Source organism: Pan troglodytes, chromosome X (assembly GCF_028858775.2).
Source record: "Pan troglodytes isolate AG18354 chromosome X, NHGRI_mPanTro3-v2.0_pri, whole genome shotgun sequence".
Classification (NCBI taxonomy): Eukaryota; Metazoa; Chordata; class Mammalia; order Primates; family Hominidae; genus Pan; species Pan troglodytes.
Genome location: NC_072421.2, coordinates 105,061,427 through 105,078,491, shown reverse-complemented (window position 1 = coordinate 105,078,491; position 17,065 = coordinate 105,061,427). Strand labels below are relative to the sequence as shown.

The 17,065-nt window shown below is 41.5% G+C and overlaps 1 protein-coding gene across 3 annotated transcripts in view; it reads right to left on the bottom strand.

Moving 5' to 3' along the window:
- Positions 1-17,065, bottom strand: part of FRMPD3 (FERM and PDZ domain containing 3) — a 154,248-nt gene that overhangs the window by 11,356 nt on the left and 125,827 nt on the right. For all 3 annotated transcript variants that reach the window (XM_063804765.1, XM_054676467.2, XM_024353017.3), the window contains one exon: positions 16,557-16,701. In XM_063804765.1, coding sequence (XP_063660835.1) covers positions 16,557-16,701 — 145 coding nt within the window. The remainder of the gene's footprint in view (positions 1-16,556; positions 16,702-17,065) is intronic.

Sequence of the window (17,065 nt, the reverse complement as noted above, 5' to 3'; positions counted from 1 at the left end):
CACAAGGTCAGGAGTTTGAGACCAGCCTGACCAACATGGTGAAACTCCATCTCTACTAAAATACAAAAATTAGCCAGGCATGGTGGTGCATGCCTGTAATCCCAGCTACTCAAGAGGCTGAGCCAGGAGAATGGCTTGAACACGGAAGGTGGAGGTTGTGCCACTGCACTCCATCCTGGGTGACAGAACAAGACTCTGTCAAAAAAAAAAAAAAAAAAAAGAATGGCCATAATTTAAAAATAAAAAAAAAATACGTGTTGGTGTGGATATGGTGAAAAGGAACACTTTTACACTGCTGGTGGGAATGTAAACTAGTACAACCACTATGGAAAACAGTATGGAGATTCCTTAAAAAACTAAAAGTAGATCTACCATTTGATCCAAGAGTCATTATATGAAAAAGACACTTGCACATGCATATTTATAGCAGCACAATTCAATTCACAACTGCAAAAATATGGAACCAGCCCAAATGCCCATCAATCAACGAGCAGATGAAGAAAAATGTGGTACAGTTGGGCACAGTGGCTCATGTCTGTAATCCCAGCACTTTTGGAGCCGAGATTGCACCACTTCACTCCAGCCTGGGTGACAGAGCGAGATTCCATCTAAAAACATTAATAAATGAATATTAAAAAAATTTTTTTTAATGTGGTTGATGAGATTGGACACATTCAGGGAGGTATGGCTATAGACTAAAATGTGGTAAATATATACAATGAAATACTACTCAGCCATAAAAAGGAATGAAATAATGGCATTTGCAGCAACCTGGGTGGAGTTGGAGACCATTATTCTAAGTGAAGTAACTCAGGAATGGAAAACCAAACATCATATGTTCTCACTTACAAGTGGGAGCTAAGCTATGAGGATGCAAAGGCATAAAAATGATAGGCTGGACCTTGGGGACTTGCGGGGAAGGGTGGGAGGGGGTGAGGAATAAAAGATTACACACTGGGTACAGGGTACACTGCTCGGGTGATGGGTACACCAAAATCTAAGAAATCACCTCTGAAGAACTTATCCATGTAACCAAACACCACCTGTTCCCTAAAAACTATTGAAATAAAAATAAAATAAAATAACTAAAAGAGTATAATTGGATTGTTTGTAACACAAAGAAAGGATAAATGCTTGAGAGGATGAATACCCCATTCCCCATGATGTGCTTATTTCACATTGCATGCCTGTAACAAAACATCTCATGTACCCCACAAATATATACAACTACTATGTACACACAAAAATTAAAAACAAAACAAAAATAAAGGCAAAAAAAAGAAGAGTAAACAACCCAAAGCAAGTGGAAGGAAACACATAGAGGATACAAAAAAGATAGAGAAAATCAATAAAACTAAAAGTTGGTGCTTTGAACAGATTAGCTGGAAAGATTTGTTTGACAAACAAAAAAGAGAGAAGACTCAAATTACTAAAATCAGGAATGAAAGAAAGAATATCACTACTGACCATACAGATATGGAATTGATTATAAGGGAATATGAATAAGGATATATCAACTGGATAACCTAAATGGTATGGACAAATTCTTAGAAATATACAATTTAGGCTGGGTGCAGTGGCTCACGCCTGTAATCCCAGCACTTTGGGAGGTCGAGGTAGGTGGATCACTTGAGATCAGAAGTTCAAGACCAGCCCAACCAACATGGTGAAACCTCGTCTCTACTAAATACAAAAAATTAGCTGGGCATGGTGGCACATACTTGCAATCCCAGCTACTTGGGAGGCTGAGGCAGGAGAATAGTTTGAACCCGGGAGGTGGAGGTTGCAGTGAGCCAAGATTGCACCATTGCACTCCAGCCTGGGCAACAAGAGCAAAACGCCATCTCAAAAAAAAAAAAAAAGAAAGAAAGAAATATACAATTTGCCAAAACTGATTCAAGAAGATAGAAAATCTGAATAGACAATATCAGGAAAAGAAATTGAATTAGGATAGGAATTAAAACTCCTCCCTCGCCCCCGAAAAAAGTCCAGGCCCAGGTGACTTCACTAGTGGATTCTACCAAATGCTGAAAGAAGCACTTATACCAGTCTTTCACAAACCCTTCCAAAGATCAAAAGAGGAGAGAACACTTCTTAACTCATTGTATGAGGCCAGTACTACCTTGATACCAAAACCAGACAAAGATGTCACAAGAAAACTACAGACAAATGTCTTTCATGAATACAGACACAAAATCCCTCAACAAAATACCAGCAAGCTGAATTCAGCAACATCTAAAAAGAATTATACACCATGACCCAGCAGAGTATAAATACTAACAAACTGAATCCAGCAACATATAAAAAGAATTATACACCATGACCAAGTGGGATTTATTGCAGTAATGCAAGGTTGCTTTAACATCCAAAAATCAATGTAATACACCATGTAAATAGACTAGAGGACAAAAACTACATGATCATCTCAATAGATGCACAAAAACATAAATAAAAACATAAATCTAACACCCTTTCATAATAAAACACTCGATAAACTAGGAATAAAAGGGAACTTCCTCAATATGATAAAGATTACCTATAAAAAACTCACAGCTAACATCATACTTGATTTGAATGAAAGGATAAAAGCTTAGATCAGGAAGAAGACCAGAATGTCTGTTCTCACCATTTCTTTTCTTTCTTTCTTTCTTTTCTTTTTAGTCTGGGGTCTGTCCAGATGTTCTCACCACTTCTATCCAAAACTGTACTGACTGAAAGTTCCAACTGGGGCAATTAGGAATTAAGATGAAATATAAGACATCCAGATTGGAAAGGAAAAAGTAAAACTATCTCTTGCAGGATACAAGCTCAATGTACAAAAAATCAATTTTTTTTGTATTTTTATTTTTTGAGATGGAGTCTTGCTCTGTCGCCAGGCTGGAGTGCAGTGGCATGATCTCGGCTCACTGCAACCTCCCCATCCTTGGTTCAAGCGATTCCCCTGCCTCAGCCTCCTGAGTAGCTGGGACTACAGGCGCACGCCGCCACCCCACCCAGCTAATTTTTTGTATTTTTAGTAGAGACAGGGTTTCACCATATTGGCCAGGCTAGTCTTGAACTCCTGACCTCAAGTGATCCACCTGCCTTGGCCTCCCAAAGTGCTGGGATTACAGGCGTGAGCCACCATGCCCGACCTCAATTCTATTTTTATACACTAGCAATGAACAACCTGAAAATAAAATCAGAAAGCCCTTCTATTTACAATAACATAAAAAAGAACAGTTATAAATACACTTATTTTTTATTATTTAAACCTTATTTTACTTAATAATTTGTCTTTTTAAAATTTGACTTTGTCTTTTAACTAGTTATGAATTTAAAAAGGAGGACAGCGCGGGGTCAAGATGGCTGACTAGAAACAGCGGCAATCAAGTTTCCCATGGAAAAGAACCATAATAAGCATGTGAATCCTTTACTGGCAACCAACATATCCAGGTTCTCTCATCAGAACTGACTAGGAGGTTGGCATGATCCATGGAGAGGAAGGAAGAATAGTGTGGTCAGGTGGCCCACCTGAGAGCCACACAAGGCAAAGGAGCCCCCATCCCCCAGCCAAGGGAGGCGCCTCCTTGAGTGACATCTCCAGGCGCAGGAGTGAACCAGATGAATAGGGCCTGACGTGAACCCCCAGCAAATAGCAGCAGCCCTACGGAAGAGGGACCTGACCATTGAAAGAAAAACAAACAGAAAGCAACAACAGCATCAATAACAACAGCATCAACAACAACAAAAGCTCCCACCAAAACCCCATCCAAGGGTCTTTGAGGCTTCAAAGATCGAAACTGCACAAACTCATGAAAATAAGAAAAAAACAGTGAAAAAAAGCTCAAAACTCAAAAGGCCAGAGTGCCTCTTCTCCTCCAAATGATCACAACATCTTTCCAGCAAGGGCACAGAACTGGATGGAGGATGATAAGAACGAATTGACAGAAGTAGGCTTCGGAAGATAGGTAATAAAAAACTATGCTGAGCTAAAGGAGGATGTTTTAACCCAATGCAAAGAAGCTAAGAACCTTGATAAAAGGTTAGAGGAGCTGCTAACTAGAATCAGTTTAGACAGGAACATAAATGACCTGAGGGAGCTGAAAAACACAGCACAAGAACTTCATGAAGCATACACAAGTATCGATAGCTGAATCAACCAAGTGGAAGAAAGGATATTAGAGTTTGAAGACCACCTTGCTGAAATAAGGCATGCAGACAAGACTAGAGAAAAAAGAATGAAAAGGAATGAACAAAGCCTCCAAGAAATATGGGACTCTGTAAAAAGACCAAACCTACAATTGATTGGAGTACTGCAAGGAGACAGGGAGAATGAAAATAAGTTGAAAAACACACTTTCGGATATTATCCAGGAGAACTTCCCCAACATAGCAAGACAGACCAACACGCAAATTCAGGAAATACAGAGAACACCACTAAGATACTCCATGAGAAGATCAACCGCAAAGCTGGGTGCAGTGACTCACGCCTGTAATCCCAGAACTTTAGGAGGCTGAGGCAGGCAGATCACCTAAGGTCGGGAGTTTGAGACCAGCTGGACCAACATGGAGAAACCCCATCTCTACTAAAAATACAAAATTAGCCAGGTGTGGTGGTGCATGACTGTAATCCCAGCTACTCGGGAGGCTGAGGCAGGAAAATCACTTGAACCTGAGAGGCGGAGGTTGTGGTGAGCTGAGATTGTGCCATTGCACTCCAGCCTGGGCAACAAGAGCAAAACTCTGTCTCAAAAAAAAAAAAAAAAAAAGAAGAAGAAGAAGATCAACCACAAGACACATAATCATCAGATTCTCCGATTCTCCAAGGTCAAAATGAAGGAAAAAATGTTAAGGGCGGCCAGAAAGAAAGGCCAGGTCACCTACAAAGGGAAGTCAATCAGACTAACAGCAGACCTCTTAGCAGAAACTCTAAAAGGCAGAAGAGACTGGGGGCCAGGCTGGGTGTTCTGGCTCACACCTGTAATCTCAGCACTTTGGGAGGCCAAGGTGGGTGGATCACTTGAGGCCAGGGGTTCAAGACCAGCCTAGCCAACATGGTGAAACTCTCTCTCTACTAAAAATACGAAAACTAGCTGGGTGTGGTGGCATGTGCCTGTACTCCCAGCTACTCAGGAGGCTGAGGCAGGAGAATCACTTGAACCCTGGGGACAGAGGTAGCAGTGAGCCAAGACTGTGCCACTGCACTCCAGCCTGGGCGATGGAGTGAGACCCTGTCTAAAAAAAAATATTGAGGACCAATATTCAACATTCTTAAAGAAAAGAATTTTCAATGCAGAATTTCATATCCAGACAAACTAAGCTTCACAAGTGAAGGAGAAATAAAATACTTTCCAGACAAGCAAATGCTGAGGGATTTTGTCACCACCAGGCCTGCCTTATAAGAGCTCCTGAAAGAAGCACTAAATTTGGAAAGGAAAAACCGGTACCAGCCACTGTAAAAACACACCAAAATAAAAAGACCAATGACATTATGAAGAAACTACATCACCTAGTGTCCAACATAACCAGATAGCATCATGATGACAGGATCAAATTCACACATAACAATACTAACCTTAAATGCAAATGAGCTAAATGCCCGAGTTAAAAGACACAGACTGGCAAATTGGATAAAGAGTCAAGACCCATGGGTGTGCTGTATTCAGTAGACCTATCTCATGTGCAAAGACACACATAGGCTCAGAATAAGGGGAAGGAGGAAAATTTATCAAGCAAATGGAAAGAAAAAAAAAGCAGGAGTAGTAATCCTAGTCTCTGACAAAATAGACTTTAACACAACAAAGATCAAAAAAGACAAAGAAGGGCATTACATAATGGTAAAGGGAATAATTCAGCAAGCAGAGCTAACTATTCTAAATATATATGTACCCAAAACAGGAGCACTCAGATTCATAAAACAAGTTCTTAGAGACCTACGAAGAGACTTAGACTCCCACACAATAATAGTGGGAGACTTTAACACCCCATTGTCAATATTAGACAGATCAAAGAGACAGAAAATTAACAAGGATATTCAGGACTTGAACTCAGCTCTGGATCAAGTGGACCTAATAGACATCTACAGAACTCTCCACCCCAAATCAACAGAATATATATTCTTCTCAGTGCCACATGGCACTTATTCTAAAATCGACCACATAATTGGAAGTAAAACACTCCTCAGCAAATGCAAAAGAACTGAAATCATAACAAACAGTCTCACAGACCACAGTGCAATCAAATTAGAACTAAGGATTAAGAAACTCACTCAAAACTGCACAATTACATGGAAATTGAATAACCTGCTCCTGAGTGACTCCTGGGTAAATAATGAAATTAAGGCAGAAATCAAGAAGTTCTTTGAAACCAAGGAGAACAAAGAGACAATGTACCAGAATCTCTGGGACACAGCTAAAGCAATGTTAAGAGGGAAATTTATAGCATTAAATGCCTACATCATCAGAAAGCTAGAAAGATCTAAAATCGACATCCTAACATCACAATTAAAATAGCTAGAGAGGCAAGAGCAAACTAATCCAAAGGCTAGCAGAAGACAAGAAATAACCAAGATCAGAGCAGAATTGAAGGATATAGAAACACAAAAAACACTCCAAAAAAAAAAAATCAATGAATCCAGGAGGTGGTTTTTTGAAAAAATTAACAAAATAGACCACTAGCTAGACTAATAAAGAAGAAAACAGAGAAGAATCAAATAGACACAATAAAAAATGATACAGGGGATATCACTACTGACCCCACAGAAATACAAACTGCCATCAGAGAATACTATAAACACCTCTATGCAAATAAACTAGAAAATCTAGAAGAAATGGATAAATTCCTGGACATATACACCCTCCCAAGACTAAACCAGGAAGAAGTTGAATCCCTGAATAGACCAATAACAAGTTATGAAATTGAGGCAGTAATTAATAGACTACCAACCAAAAAAAGCCCAGGACCACATGGATTCACAGCCAAATTCTACCAGAGGTACAAAGAGGAGCTGGTACCATTCCTTCTGAAACTATTCCAAAAAATTGAAAAGGAGGGACTCCTCCCTAACTCATTTTATGAAGCCAGCATCATCCTGATACTCAAACTAGGAAGAGACACAACAAAAAAACAAAACTTCAGGCCAATATCCCAGATGAACTTCAATGAAAAAATCCTCAATAAAATACTGGCAAACCGAATCCAGCAGCACATCGAAAAACTTATCCATAACAATCAAGTTGGCTTCATCCCTGGGATGCAAGGCTGGTTCAACATATGCAAATCAATAAATGTAATCCATCACATAAACAGAACCAAAGACAAAAAAACACATGATTATCTCAACTGATGCAGAAAAGGCCTTTAATAAAATTCAACATCCCTTCATGTTAAAAAATCTCAACAAACTAGGTATTGATGGAACATATCTCAAAATAATAAGAGCTATTTATGACAAACCCACGGCCAATATCATATTGAATGGGCAAAAGCTGGAAGCATTCCCTTTGAAAACCAGTACGAGACAAGGATGCCCTCTCTCACCGCTCCTATTCAACATAGTATTGGAAGTTCTGGCCAGGGCAATCAGGCAAAAGAAAGAAATAAAGTGTATTCAAATAGGAAGAGAGGAAGTCAAATTGTCTCTGTTTGCAGATGACATGATTGTATATTTAGAAAACCCCATCATCTCAGCCCAAAAACTCCTTAAACTAATAAACAACTTCAGCAAAGTCTCAGGATACAAAATCAATGTGCAAAAATCACAAGCATTCCTTTACACCAACAATAGACAAGCAGAGAGCCAAATCATGAATGAACTCCCATTCACAATCACTACAAAGAGAATAAAATACCTAGGAATACAGCTAACAAGGGACGTGAAGGGCCCTGTCAAGGAGAACTACAAACCACTGCTCAAGGAAATGAGAGGATACAAGCAAATGCAAAAACATTCCATTTTCATGGACAGGAAGAATTAATATTGTGAAAACGGCCATACTGATCAAAGTAATTTATAGATTCAATGCTATTCCCATCAAACTACCACTGATGTACTTCACTGAATTAGAAAAAACTAGTTTAAATTTCATATGGAATCATCAAAGACCCTGTATAACCAAGACAATCCTAAGCAAAAAGAACAAAGCTGGAGGCATCATGCTACCTGACCTCAAACTATACTACGAGGCTACAGTAACCAAAACAGCATGGTAGTGGTACCAAAACAGACATATAGACAAGTGGAACAGAACAGAGACTTCAGAAATAACACCACACATCTACAACCATCTTATCTTCATTGAACCTGATAAAAACAAGCAATGGGGAAAGGATCTCCTATTCAATACATGGTGCTGGGAAAACTGGCTAGCCATATGCAGAAAACTGAAACTGGACCCCTTCCTTACACCTTATACAAAAATTAACTCAAGATGGATTAAAGACTTAAATGTAAAACCCCAAATCATAAAAACTCTAGAAGAAAACCTAGGCAATACCATTCAGGACATAGGCATGGGCAAAGATTTCATGACAAAAATGCCAAAAGCAATTACGACAAAAGCCACAATTGACAAATGGATCTAATTAAACTAAAGAGCTTCTGCACAGCAAAAGAAACTATCATCAGAGTGAACAGGCAACCTACAGAATGAGAGAAAATTTTTGCAATCTATCCACCTGACAAAGGTCTAATAACCAGAATTTACAAGGAACTTAAACAAATTTACAAGGAAAAAAAACAAACAATCCCATAAAAAAGTGGGCAAAAAATATGAACAGACACTTCTCAAAAGAAGACATTTATGCGGCCAACGAACATATGAAAAAATGCTCAACAACAACAACAACAACAACAAAAACAAAACAGGGCCAGGCGTGGTGCCTCACACCTGTAATCCGAGCACTTTGGGAGGCCAAGGCAGGTGGATCACCTGAGGTCAGGAATTCGAGACCAGCCTGGTCAACATGGTGAAACCCCATCTCTACTAAAAATACAAAAATTAGCTGGGCATGGTGGCAGGCGCCTGTAGTTGCAGCTACTCGGGAGGCTGAGGCAAGAGAATTGCTTGAACTCAGGAGGCGGAGGTTGCAGTAAGCCGAGATCATGCCACTGTACTCCAGCCTGGGCAACAGAGTGAGACTCTGTCTCAAAAAAAAAAAAAAGAAAGAAAGAAAAAGAAAAAAATGCTCAACATCATTGATCATTAGAGAAATGCAAATCAAAACCACAATAAGATACCATGTCTTGCCAGTCAGAATGGCGATTATTAAAAAGTCAGGAAACAATAAATGCTAGTGAGGCTGTGGAGAAATAGGAATGCTTTTACACTGTTGGTGGGAGTGTAAATTAGTTCAAACATTGTGGAAGACAGTACGGTGATTCCTCAAGGATCTAGAACCAGAAATACCATTTGACTCAGCAATCCCATTACTGGGTATATACCCAAAGGAATATAAATCATTCTACTATAAAGACACATGCACACATATGTTTATTGCAGCACTATTTACAATAGCAAAGTCATGGAACCAACCCAAATGCCCATCAGTGATAAACTGGATAATGAAAATGTGGTACATACACACCATGGGATACTATGCATCCATAAAAAGGAATGAGATCATGTCCTTTGCAGGGACATGGATGAAGCTGGAAGCCATCATCTTCAGCAAACTAACAGAGGAACAGAAAACCAAACATCGCATGTTCTTACTCATAAATGGGAGTTGAACAATGAGAAAATATGGACACAGGGTGGGTAACAACACACACCTGGGCCTGTTGGGGGTGGGGGGGCGAGGGGAGGGAACTCAGAGGACGGGTGAATAGGAGCAGCAAACCACCATGGCACATGTATACCTATGTAGCAAACCTGCACATTCTGCACATGTATCCCGGAACTTAAAAGAAAAAGAAAAAAAGAGAAAAAGAAAAAAAAAGACGTGCAAAATTTGTACACTGAAAACTATACAACATTTATGAAAGAAATTAAAGGAGATAAATAATTGGAATATATTCTCTGCTCATGGATTGGAAGACTCAATCAATATTGTTATAATGATAGTACTTTCCAAATTGATCTATAGATTCAACATAGTCTCTATTAAAATCCCAGCTGACTTTGTCAAAATTGACAGCTAATTCAAGAATTAATATAGAATCACAAGAGACCCAGAATAACCAAAACAGTCTTGAAAAAGAAGTACAAAGTAGGATGACTCACACTTTCTGATTTCAAAATTCATTACAAAGCCATAGTGATCAAGACCATAAAGTGGTGGCATAAGGATAGACGTATAGATCAAGGCAGTAGAATTGAGAGTTCACAAATAACCTCTCACATTTATGGTGAAATAGCTCAATTAAAAAATGGACAAATGATTTGAATAGATATTTCACCAAAGAAGATATACAAGTGGCCAATAAGCCCATGAAAAGATGTTCAACATCATTAGCCATCAGGAAACTGTAAATCGTAAACATAATGAGCTACCACTTCACACACACTATGACAGACATAAATGAAAAGATGGCCAGGTGTGGTGGCTCACGCCTATAATCCCAGCACTTTGGGAGGTCAAGGCGGGTGGGTCACTTGAGGTCAGGAGTTCAAGGCCAGCCTGGCCAACATGGCAAAACCCCATCTCTACTAAAAACACAAAAAAATTAGCCAGGTGTGGTGGCACATGCCTGTAGTCCCAGCTACTCAGAAGGCTGAGGCAGGAGAATTGCTTGAACCCAGGAGGCAGAGGTCGCAGTGAGCTGAGATTGTGCACATGCACTCCATTCTGGGTGATGGAGTGAGATTCTGTCTCCAAAAAAAAAAAAAAGATGGACAGTAACAAGTGTTGGTGAAGATACGGTTAAAATTTAACCCTCCAATATTGCTGATGGAAGTGAAAAATGGTACAGTCTCTTTAAAAAACAATTCGGCAGTTCCTCTAAAAGTTAAACATGGAGTTACCATTTGACCAGTAATTCCATTCCTAGGTATATACTGGAGAGAAAGGAAAACATATGTCCCCATAAAAACTGTCCCCATATAAACATGAATGTTTATAACAACATTATTCATAATAGTCAAAAGGTGGGAAAAAAACAAATGTCTATCAACTGATGAATGGATAAAGAAATGTGGTATATCCATACAATAGAATGTTATTCATCAATAAAGAGGAATGAAGTACTGGTGCATGCTGCAACATGAATGACCCATGAAAACATGCTAGGTGAAAAAAGCAAGTGACAAAAGACCATATATTTTATTATTCCATTTACACAAAATGTCCAGCATAGGCAAAGCTATAGACTGAAAGTAGACCAATGGTTGCTTAGGGCTGGGAGGTGATTAGGAGGGAAATAGGGAGTGACCGCTAATGGGTACAGAGTTTGTTTTGGGAGGGGCAAAAAATGTTCTAAAATTAGATTGTGATAATGGCTGTATAACCCTGTGAATATATTAAATATATTAAACAAAATTGTATTGTGCACTTCAAATGGGTGAATTTTATGGCTTCAAAATTATATCTAAACAAAGCTGTTTTTTTTTTTTTTTAAAGCACAGCTCTGGGCACATGATGAACTCTCAGTCTTTGAAAAAACAGCAAAAGGCTGGGCGTGGTGGCTCATGCCTGTAATCCCAGCACTTTGGGAGGCCAAGGTGGGCGGATCACCTGAGGTCAGGAGTTTGAGACCAGCCTGGCCAACATGGTGAAACCCTGTCTCTACCAAAAATATCAAAAAATTAGTCGGGCATGGTGGCGGCCACCTGTAATCCCAGCTACTCAGGGGGCTGAGGCAGGAGTATAGCTTGAACCCAGGAGGCAGAGGTTGCAATGAGCTGAGATCATGACACTGCACTCTAGCTTGGGCAACAACAGTGAGACTCTGTCTCAACAAACAAACAAACACAAACAAACAAACAGAGCAAAAAAGGGTACTCTGTATTGTGAAGGGACTTTAGGTGGTTTATCTCACACAATCCTGTCAAATTCCTCATGAGGTAGGTAATAGTATTATCCTCATTTTACATATGAGGAAACTGAGACTAAGTTTCTGGCATTTAGTTATGATCCCATAGCTAAGATATGGCAAAACAGGGACTGGAACCCAAGTCTCTGTGACTTCAGATCTCTCTTGCAATTTTCCATAGACCATGTTGCCGCTTTAAATACAGAATCAATGAGTGGGGTTGGTTCAGGACTTACTGGGCTTTACTGTATCTAGGGAACTCTGGGTCAGTTGGAGAAATATTATTTAATTACCCTCCATCCAGGCCTCTGAGACTTAGGGAATAAGTGCTCCAGAGGAGCAATCAGCCAGGAGTATGAACTATAAGTTCATGATGTCTCTCTACACCAAGACATTGTCCACAGGTCCTGGGGATGTACCAGGTGCTAACTACGTATGAGACAGCTGAGCAATCAGGATAGCCAGCCTGGCAATAAGCTGCCATCAAAGGTGGCTCCCAGTGGCATGCCCAATAAGCAGATGGTGACTCCTCTCAGGCAGAGGCTGGAGTTCTAAGGGTGGCTTCCCTCTCTGCAAGATGGAAACATCTCTAAGCACTAGACTGTCAAGGCCAGGTAATGCCCTGTCCACCACTTGGTACCATGACTTCCAGATCAGAGGACAAAATGTGCTTGAAGAATCCCAAATCTCCTCCTGGCAGATTAGAAGTGCCAGTAAAATGCCAGGTGCGGCTGGCTGATGGTTCAGGACAGTATGCCTCCCATATTGCAAATATGTTGTAAATTGCTCATCAGCTTTCCCCAAGGGGATTGCCCTAGTCTATCCCTCTGTACTCAGTCACTCAGAAGACTGACTAGAAAAAAATGCTTGCAAAGAACAGGAGGGTGATTCAACTGGAGTTATGTTTGAAAATATATGCAGCTTATTTTTATATATATAAATATACGGTCTGTGTGACATTGACTCAGCCAGCATTCTAGTACTTGGCCCTGCTCTATTCTATAGTCCAATAATCACTGGTCATAATGACGACCTAGAGGCCTTGCAAGAATCTCATGTTCTTTCTGAATCACCCAAAACAAGTCTACTACGTTCAGTCTTACTTTAGTACTCTGTACATTTTGCTGGGTTTTAACTACATGAAAATTGGTAAGCCACTCATGGGATATATAGTAGCCATTAACCAAAATATTCAATTCATCAGACCAAACTGTTTTCTAACCGTGGTAGAAAACGTAGAGTGAGTTCCTCCAACTGAGGCCCTCAAAGCCTTTTTTTCCTGGATTACCCCAGGATACAGAGAGCTCAGGGCTGCAGAAAAATGGTAGCTGCCTTTGGATTGCCCACAACCTCATTACAGATAGAGAACTGGCATTTTTCTGGACCTTTCTCTAAGCTCAAAGCCTTTCTGGGCCCTCAAACCCAGGCGCTGCTCTGTTGTATCTATTGAATCTCTTATATATAAATGCAAAAGTACTTACGTTATTAGCCTTATCCTTTTAATCATCTGTCAGTATTTCCCCTCTACTAGATTGTAAGCTATGTGAGGGCAAGGATCATAAGGACTATGTCTGTTATTCATGGCTGCTTCTTCTGCACCTGGCACATGATGAGTGCTTGATTTGTTAAGTGAATAAGTGTAGTACCTTTGGTGAAGCTACTGATAAAGCCCAAGAGGGAGTCCCTTCCCTACCATATCCCCATTCTCCTTTTTTTTTCTGAGACTTGAAGGAAGGTGATGTTTTCACTTTCCCAGTTGCTGGTTTAACTTCATCCTTTAGGCCCAATAGGCTGAGCCCTGAGTTGGACTTGCTGACAGCCAGTAGCTGCTGTGGGACAAGAATAGAGCTGGCCAGACCTCTTCCTCCCTTTTCTGAGAGACCAGGACCTAACCAGGCTGTGGCTTTGGACCCTGGGGGAAAAGCCCAGATAAGGTTGGGAGGATGCCTATTCCCTATTGGCCTTTGTTAAGGAACAACAGTTGGCATTGGGGCTTCTGTTCTGGGATGAAAGTAAGGGCTGGTGTAGGAAACTGATCTCAACTTCGGACCTTGGTCCTAAAAGTCTACAATATCAGGAACGGATAATCCCTTCACTGTAACCTGAGCTGAGGTCTCCTCAGTTGTGCCCTTCCCTTCTTAGCGGCCATGAGACAAAATGTGCACACCAAGTCCTAGAACTTTGCTGGGGCAGTGGCAGCTCAGTGAACTCAGGTAGAGCTGTGAGGCTCACTCTGCCCCACTCCACCCACCAAGAGCACCTAACAGTTCAAAAAGCTAAGTAACAGGGCCCAAGATTTAAACCATGTACCTAGGGAGATGATGCCTAGTTCAAGTTCTCATGTTTCTGGCCAGAAGAGATGGGGAAGGAAGAGCAGAACTTTCTGTAGGTCTCTGCCCCTAAGCTGATTATTTCTACCCCAAGAGGGAGAAGTACCGCAAAAACAGAGACATCACAGTGGTCCATCTGGCTCCCGCATGGACACAGAGGCCCTGTGCTAGAGGCAACATGAGCCCCCATCATTCTGCAGGCCCAAGGCGGATCTCAGAAGTCAGGAAGGTGGTGGGGGGTGGGGTGTTCTAAAGCCACACCTAGCCCATAGAGAATGCAAGAAAACAGATTTGCCTTTGGAAAAGCAACATGGAATGTTGGAATGTGTTCAGTGAGGCTGCACTGAAGCACATATCCCTCTTGTGCTTGGTGCCACTATCCCCAGAGCAAGGGGAATACTTGGGGCCAGCATTGGCTAGGGTGCTGATGGGATGACAAAAAACTGTTTGTTAGGTAGGGTGGGACTACAGAGCCACCTCCAGTGCCTTCTGAAAGTGGATTCCCTCCAAATAATCTTCACTGTCACATTTGGTCTTTGGCTGGACTCCAGGTTCTTCACTTTATCTTCCCTTTTCATTTTCTCCCTCTCTAGCCTGTTCAGTAGGAGGTATAGTTTACTTGGATGTGATTAGAGAGAGGAAGAGCAGAAGTGACAGTGATAATGCTAATGCTGGCTTTTTCATCATTCGGCCATCTGTAGGTTTGCTAGTATGGCCGCCTCTTCAGAGCTGTTCACCTGGAGACTTGAAGCAACTCAGCCCCCTGGTTTCTTACTATCCTAAGTCAGCTCCTTTGCTTTTCTATGTGGAATCTCCTTCATATGCCTTGGGGCCACCTATCCTTTCCCAAATCTGTGTTTGGTGCATTGCCATTTAGTTCCTATGGACAATGTCATGAGATGTAAACTTAGGCATGTCATGATGATCATGATGAAGAGACAAGAGGTGAGAAGATGTGTATGGGTGGGGGGTGTCCACAGCCTTCTAGGTCTGGGCCATCCATCAGGAGTATGTGTCTGCTCTCAAACACCTCGATCGAGATCTGATCTGACTACTGTTTGTTTGTTTGTTTTTGAGAGGGAGTTTTGCTCTGTCGCCCAGGCTGAAGTAAAATGGCGGGATCTCGGCTCACTGCAACCTCTGCCTCCAGGGTTCAAGCGATTCTCCTGTCTCAGCCTCCCGAGTAGCTGGGATTACAGGGACCTACCACCACACTTGGCTTTTTTTTTCTTTTCTTTTTTTTTTTTTTTTTTTTTGAGACAGTCTCACTCTGTCACCCAGGCTGGAGTGCAGTGGCGTGATCTCAGCTCACTACAACCTCCGCCTTCTAGATTCAAGCGATTCTCCTGCCTCAGTCTCCCAAACAGCTGGGACTATAGGTCCACACCACCACGTCCAGCTAATTTTTGTATTTTTAGTAGAGATGGGGTTTCACCATGTTGGCCAGACTGGTCTCAAACTCCTGACCTCAGGTGATCCGCCCACCTCAGCCTCCCAAAGTGCTGGGATTACTGGTGTGAGCCACCATGCCTGGCCTATTTTTTGTATTTTTTGTATTTTTTTTTTTTTTTTAGTAGAGACAGGGTTTCACCTTGTTAGCCAGGCTGGTCTCAGACTCCTGACCTCAAGTGATCCGCCTGCCTCGGCCTCCCAAAGTGTGATATGACTACTCAGAAAACCACAGCCTTGAAGAAAGAAATAGTCAAGCAGCAAGGGCAAGTGGGTTGAGAGTATTCAGCATGTGAGGAGAGCAAACTACTGGATGTCAGTCTCAGCTTCACTCATTATTTCCGGGTGCTGGGGTTGGGGAGCACTTACTGCATCTACATGAGCCTTAGATCTAATGTGTGAAGTACCTGTTCTTTGAGCCACCTCCTTTTCATCAGACCTTTATATTCATTTTCATCTTCACTTCAACTGAGCCAGAACACCTGTAAATTTCCTCTAGATCTCTGCACCGCTAAGTTTGCCTTAGATCCAATGCAACCATTTAATTGGCTCTATTTATCATGTTTGCTATTTTAATAATACATTCATTGGCTGACTCAATCACAATGTTGTCACAGGTATCCTTTGTGAACAAGTACATGTGAAGGCCAGCTGTCTTTCCCACTGGGCTGTGCCAGCTAGGATATAGTGGTACAGTGTTGGCTCCTGGCAAATCAGGCACTGTTGGCACCGGGTGAGCACTAAGGCAGAGAAGCTCTTCCCTCCATGTCTTCAGGGTCCAAAGGGCCTCTGGCACAGCAAAAACCAACCGAGGTTGAGCCCTACCTGCCTTGATCATTGGAGGTGGAAGTGGCTGGCTGGCAGGCCTGGAGAAGACCATCTTCCTGGAATCCAGCAAGAGGCGGCAGTACCCCGCGATCAGGCAGGCAAAGTTGGTGGCTTCAGGCCACTCCATCAACAGCACCAGAGGCTGCAGAAGAGAAGGGAAGAAACATGAAGACATGGGAAGGAGGGAGGCAGATGCATTTTCAGAGGCATGGTAGCTAGCAAAAGATGACTTGCATAGTTAAAGGAACCATACTGTCTGAACCAAAAATTGAGGCACATGGCTTGACAAATAGTTTATTCTGATTTGAGAATTTCTTTGTAATAACCTCTTACCCAGGTATCAAAATTAAATCAACCTTTAATTATACATTTAATGAACCACCTTTGCTGAAAAGGACTAAAATTATATAACCTCATGTGACTGCTGTGTAGCTGTATTTGTGTTTGCCAGGGCTCAGCAGATACACAGGCCAGCCGGGAGAGCGGGGGTAAAGCTGGGAATTTAG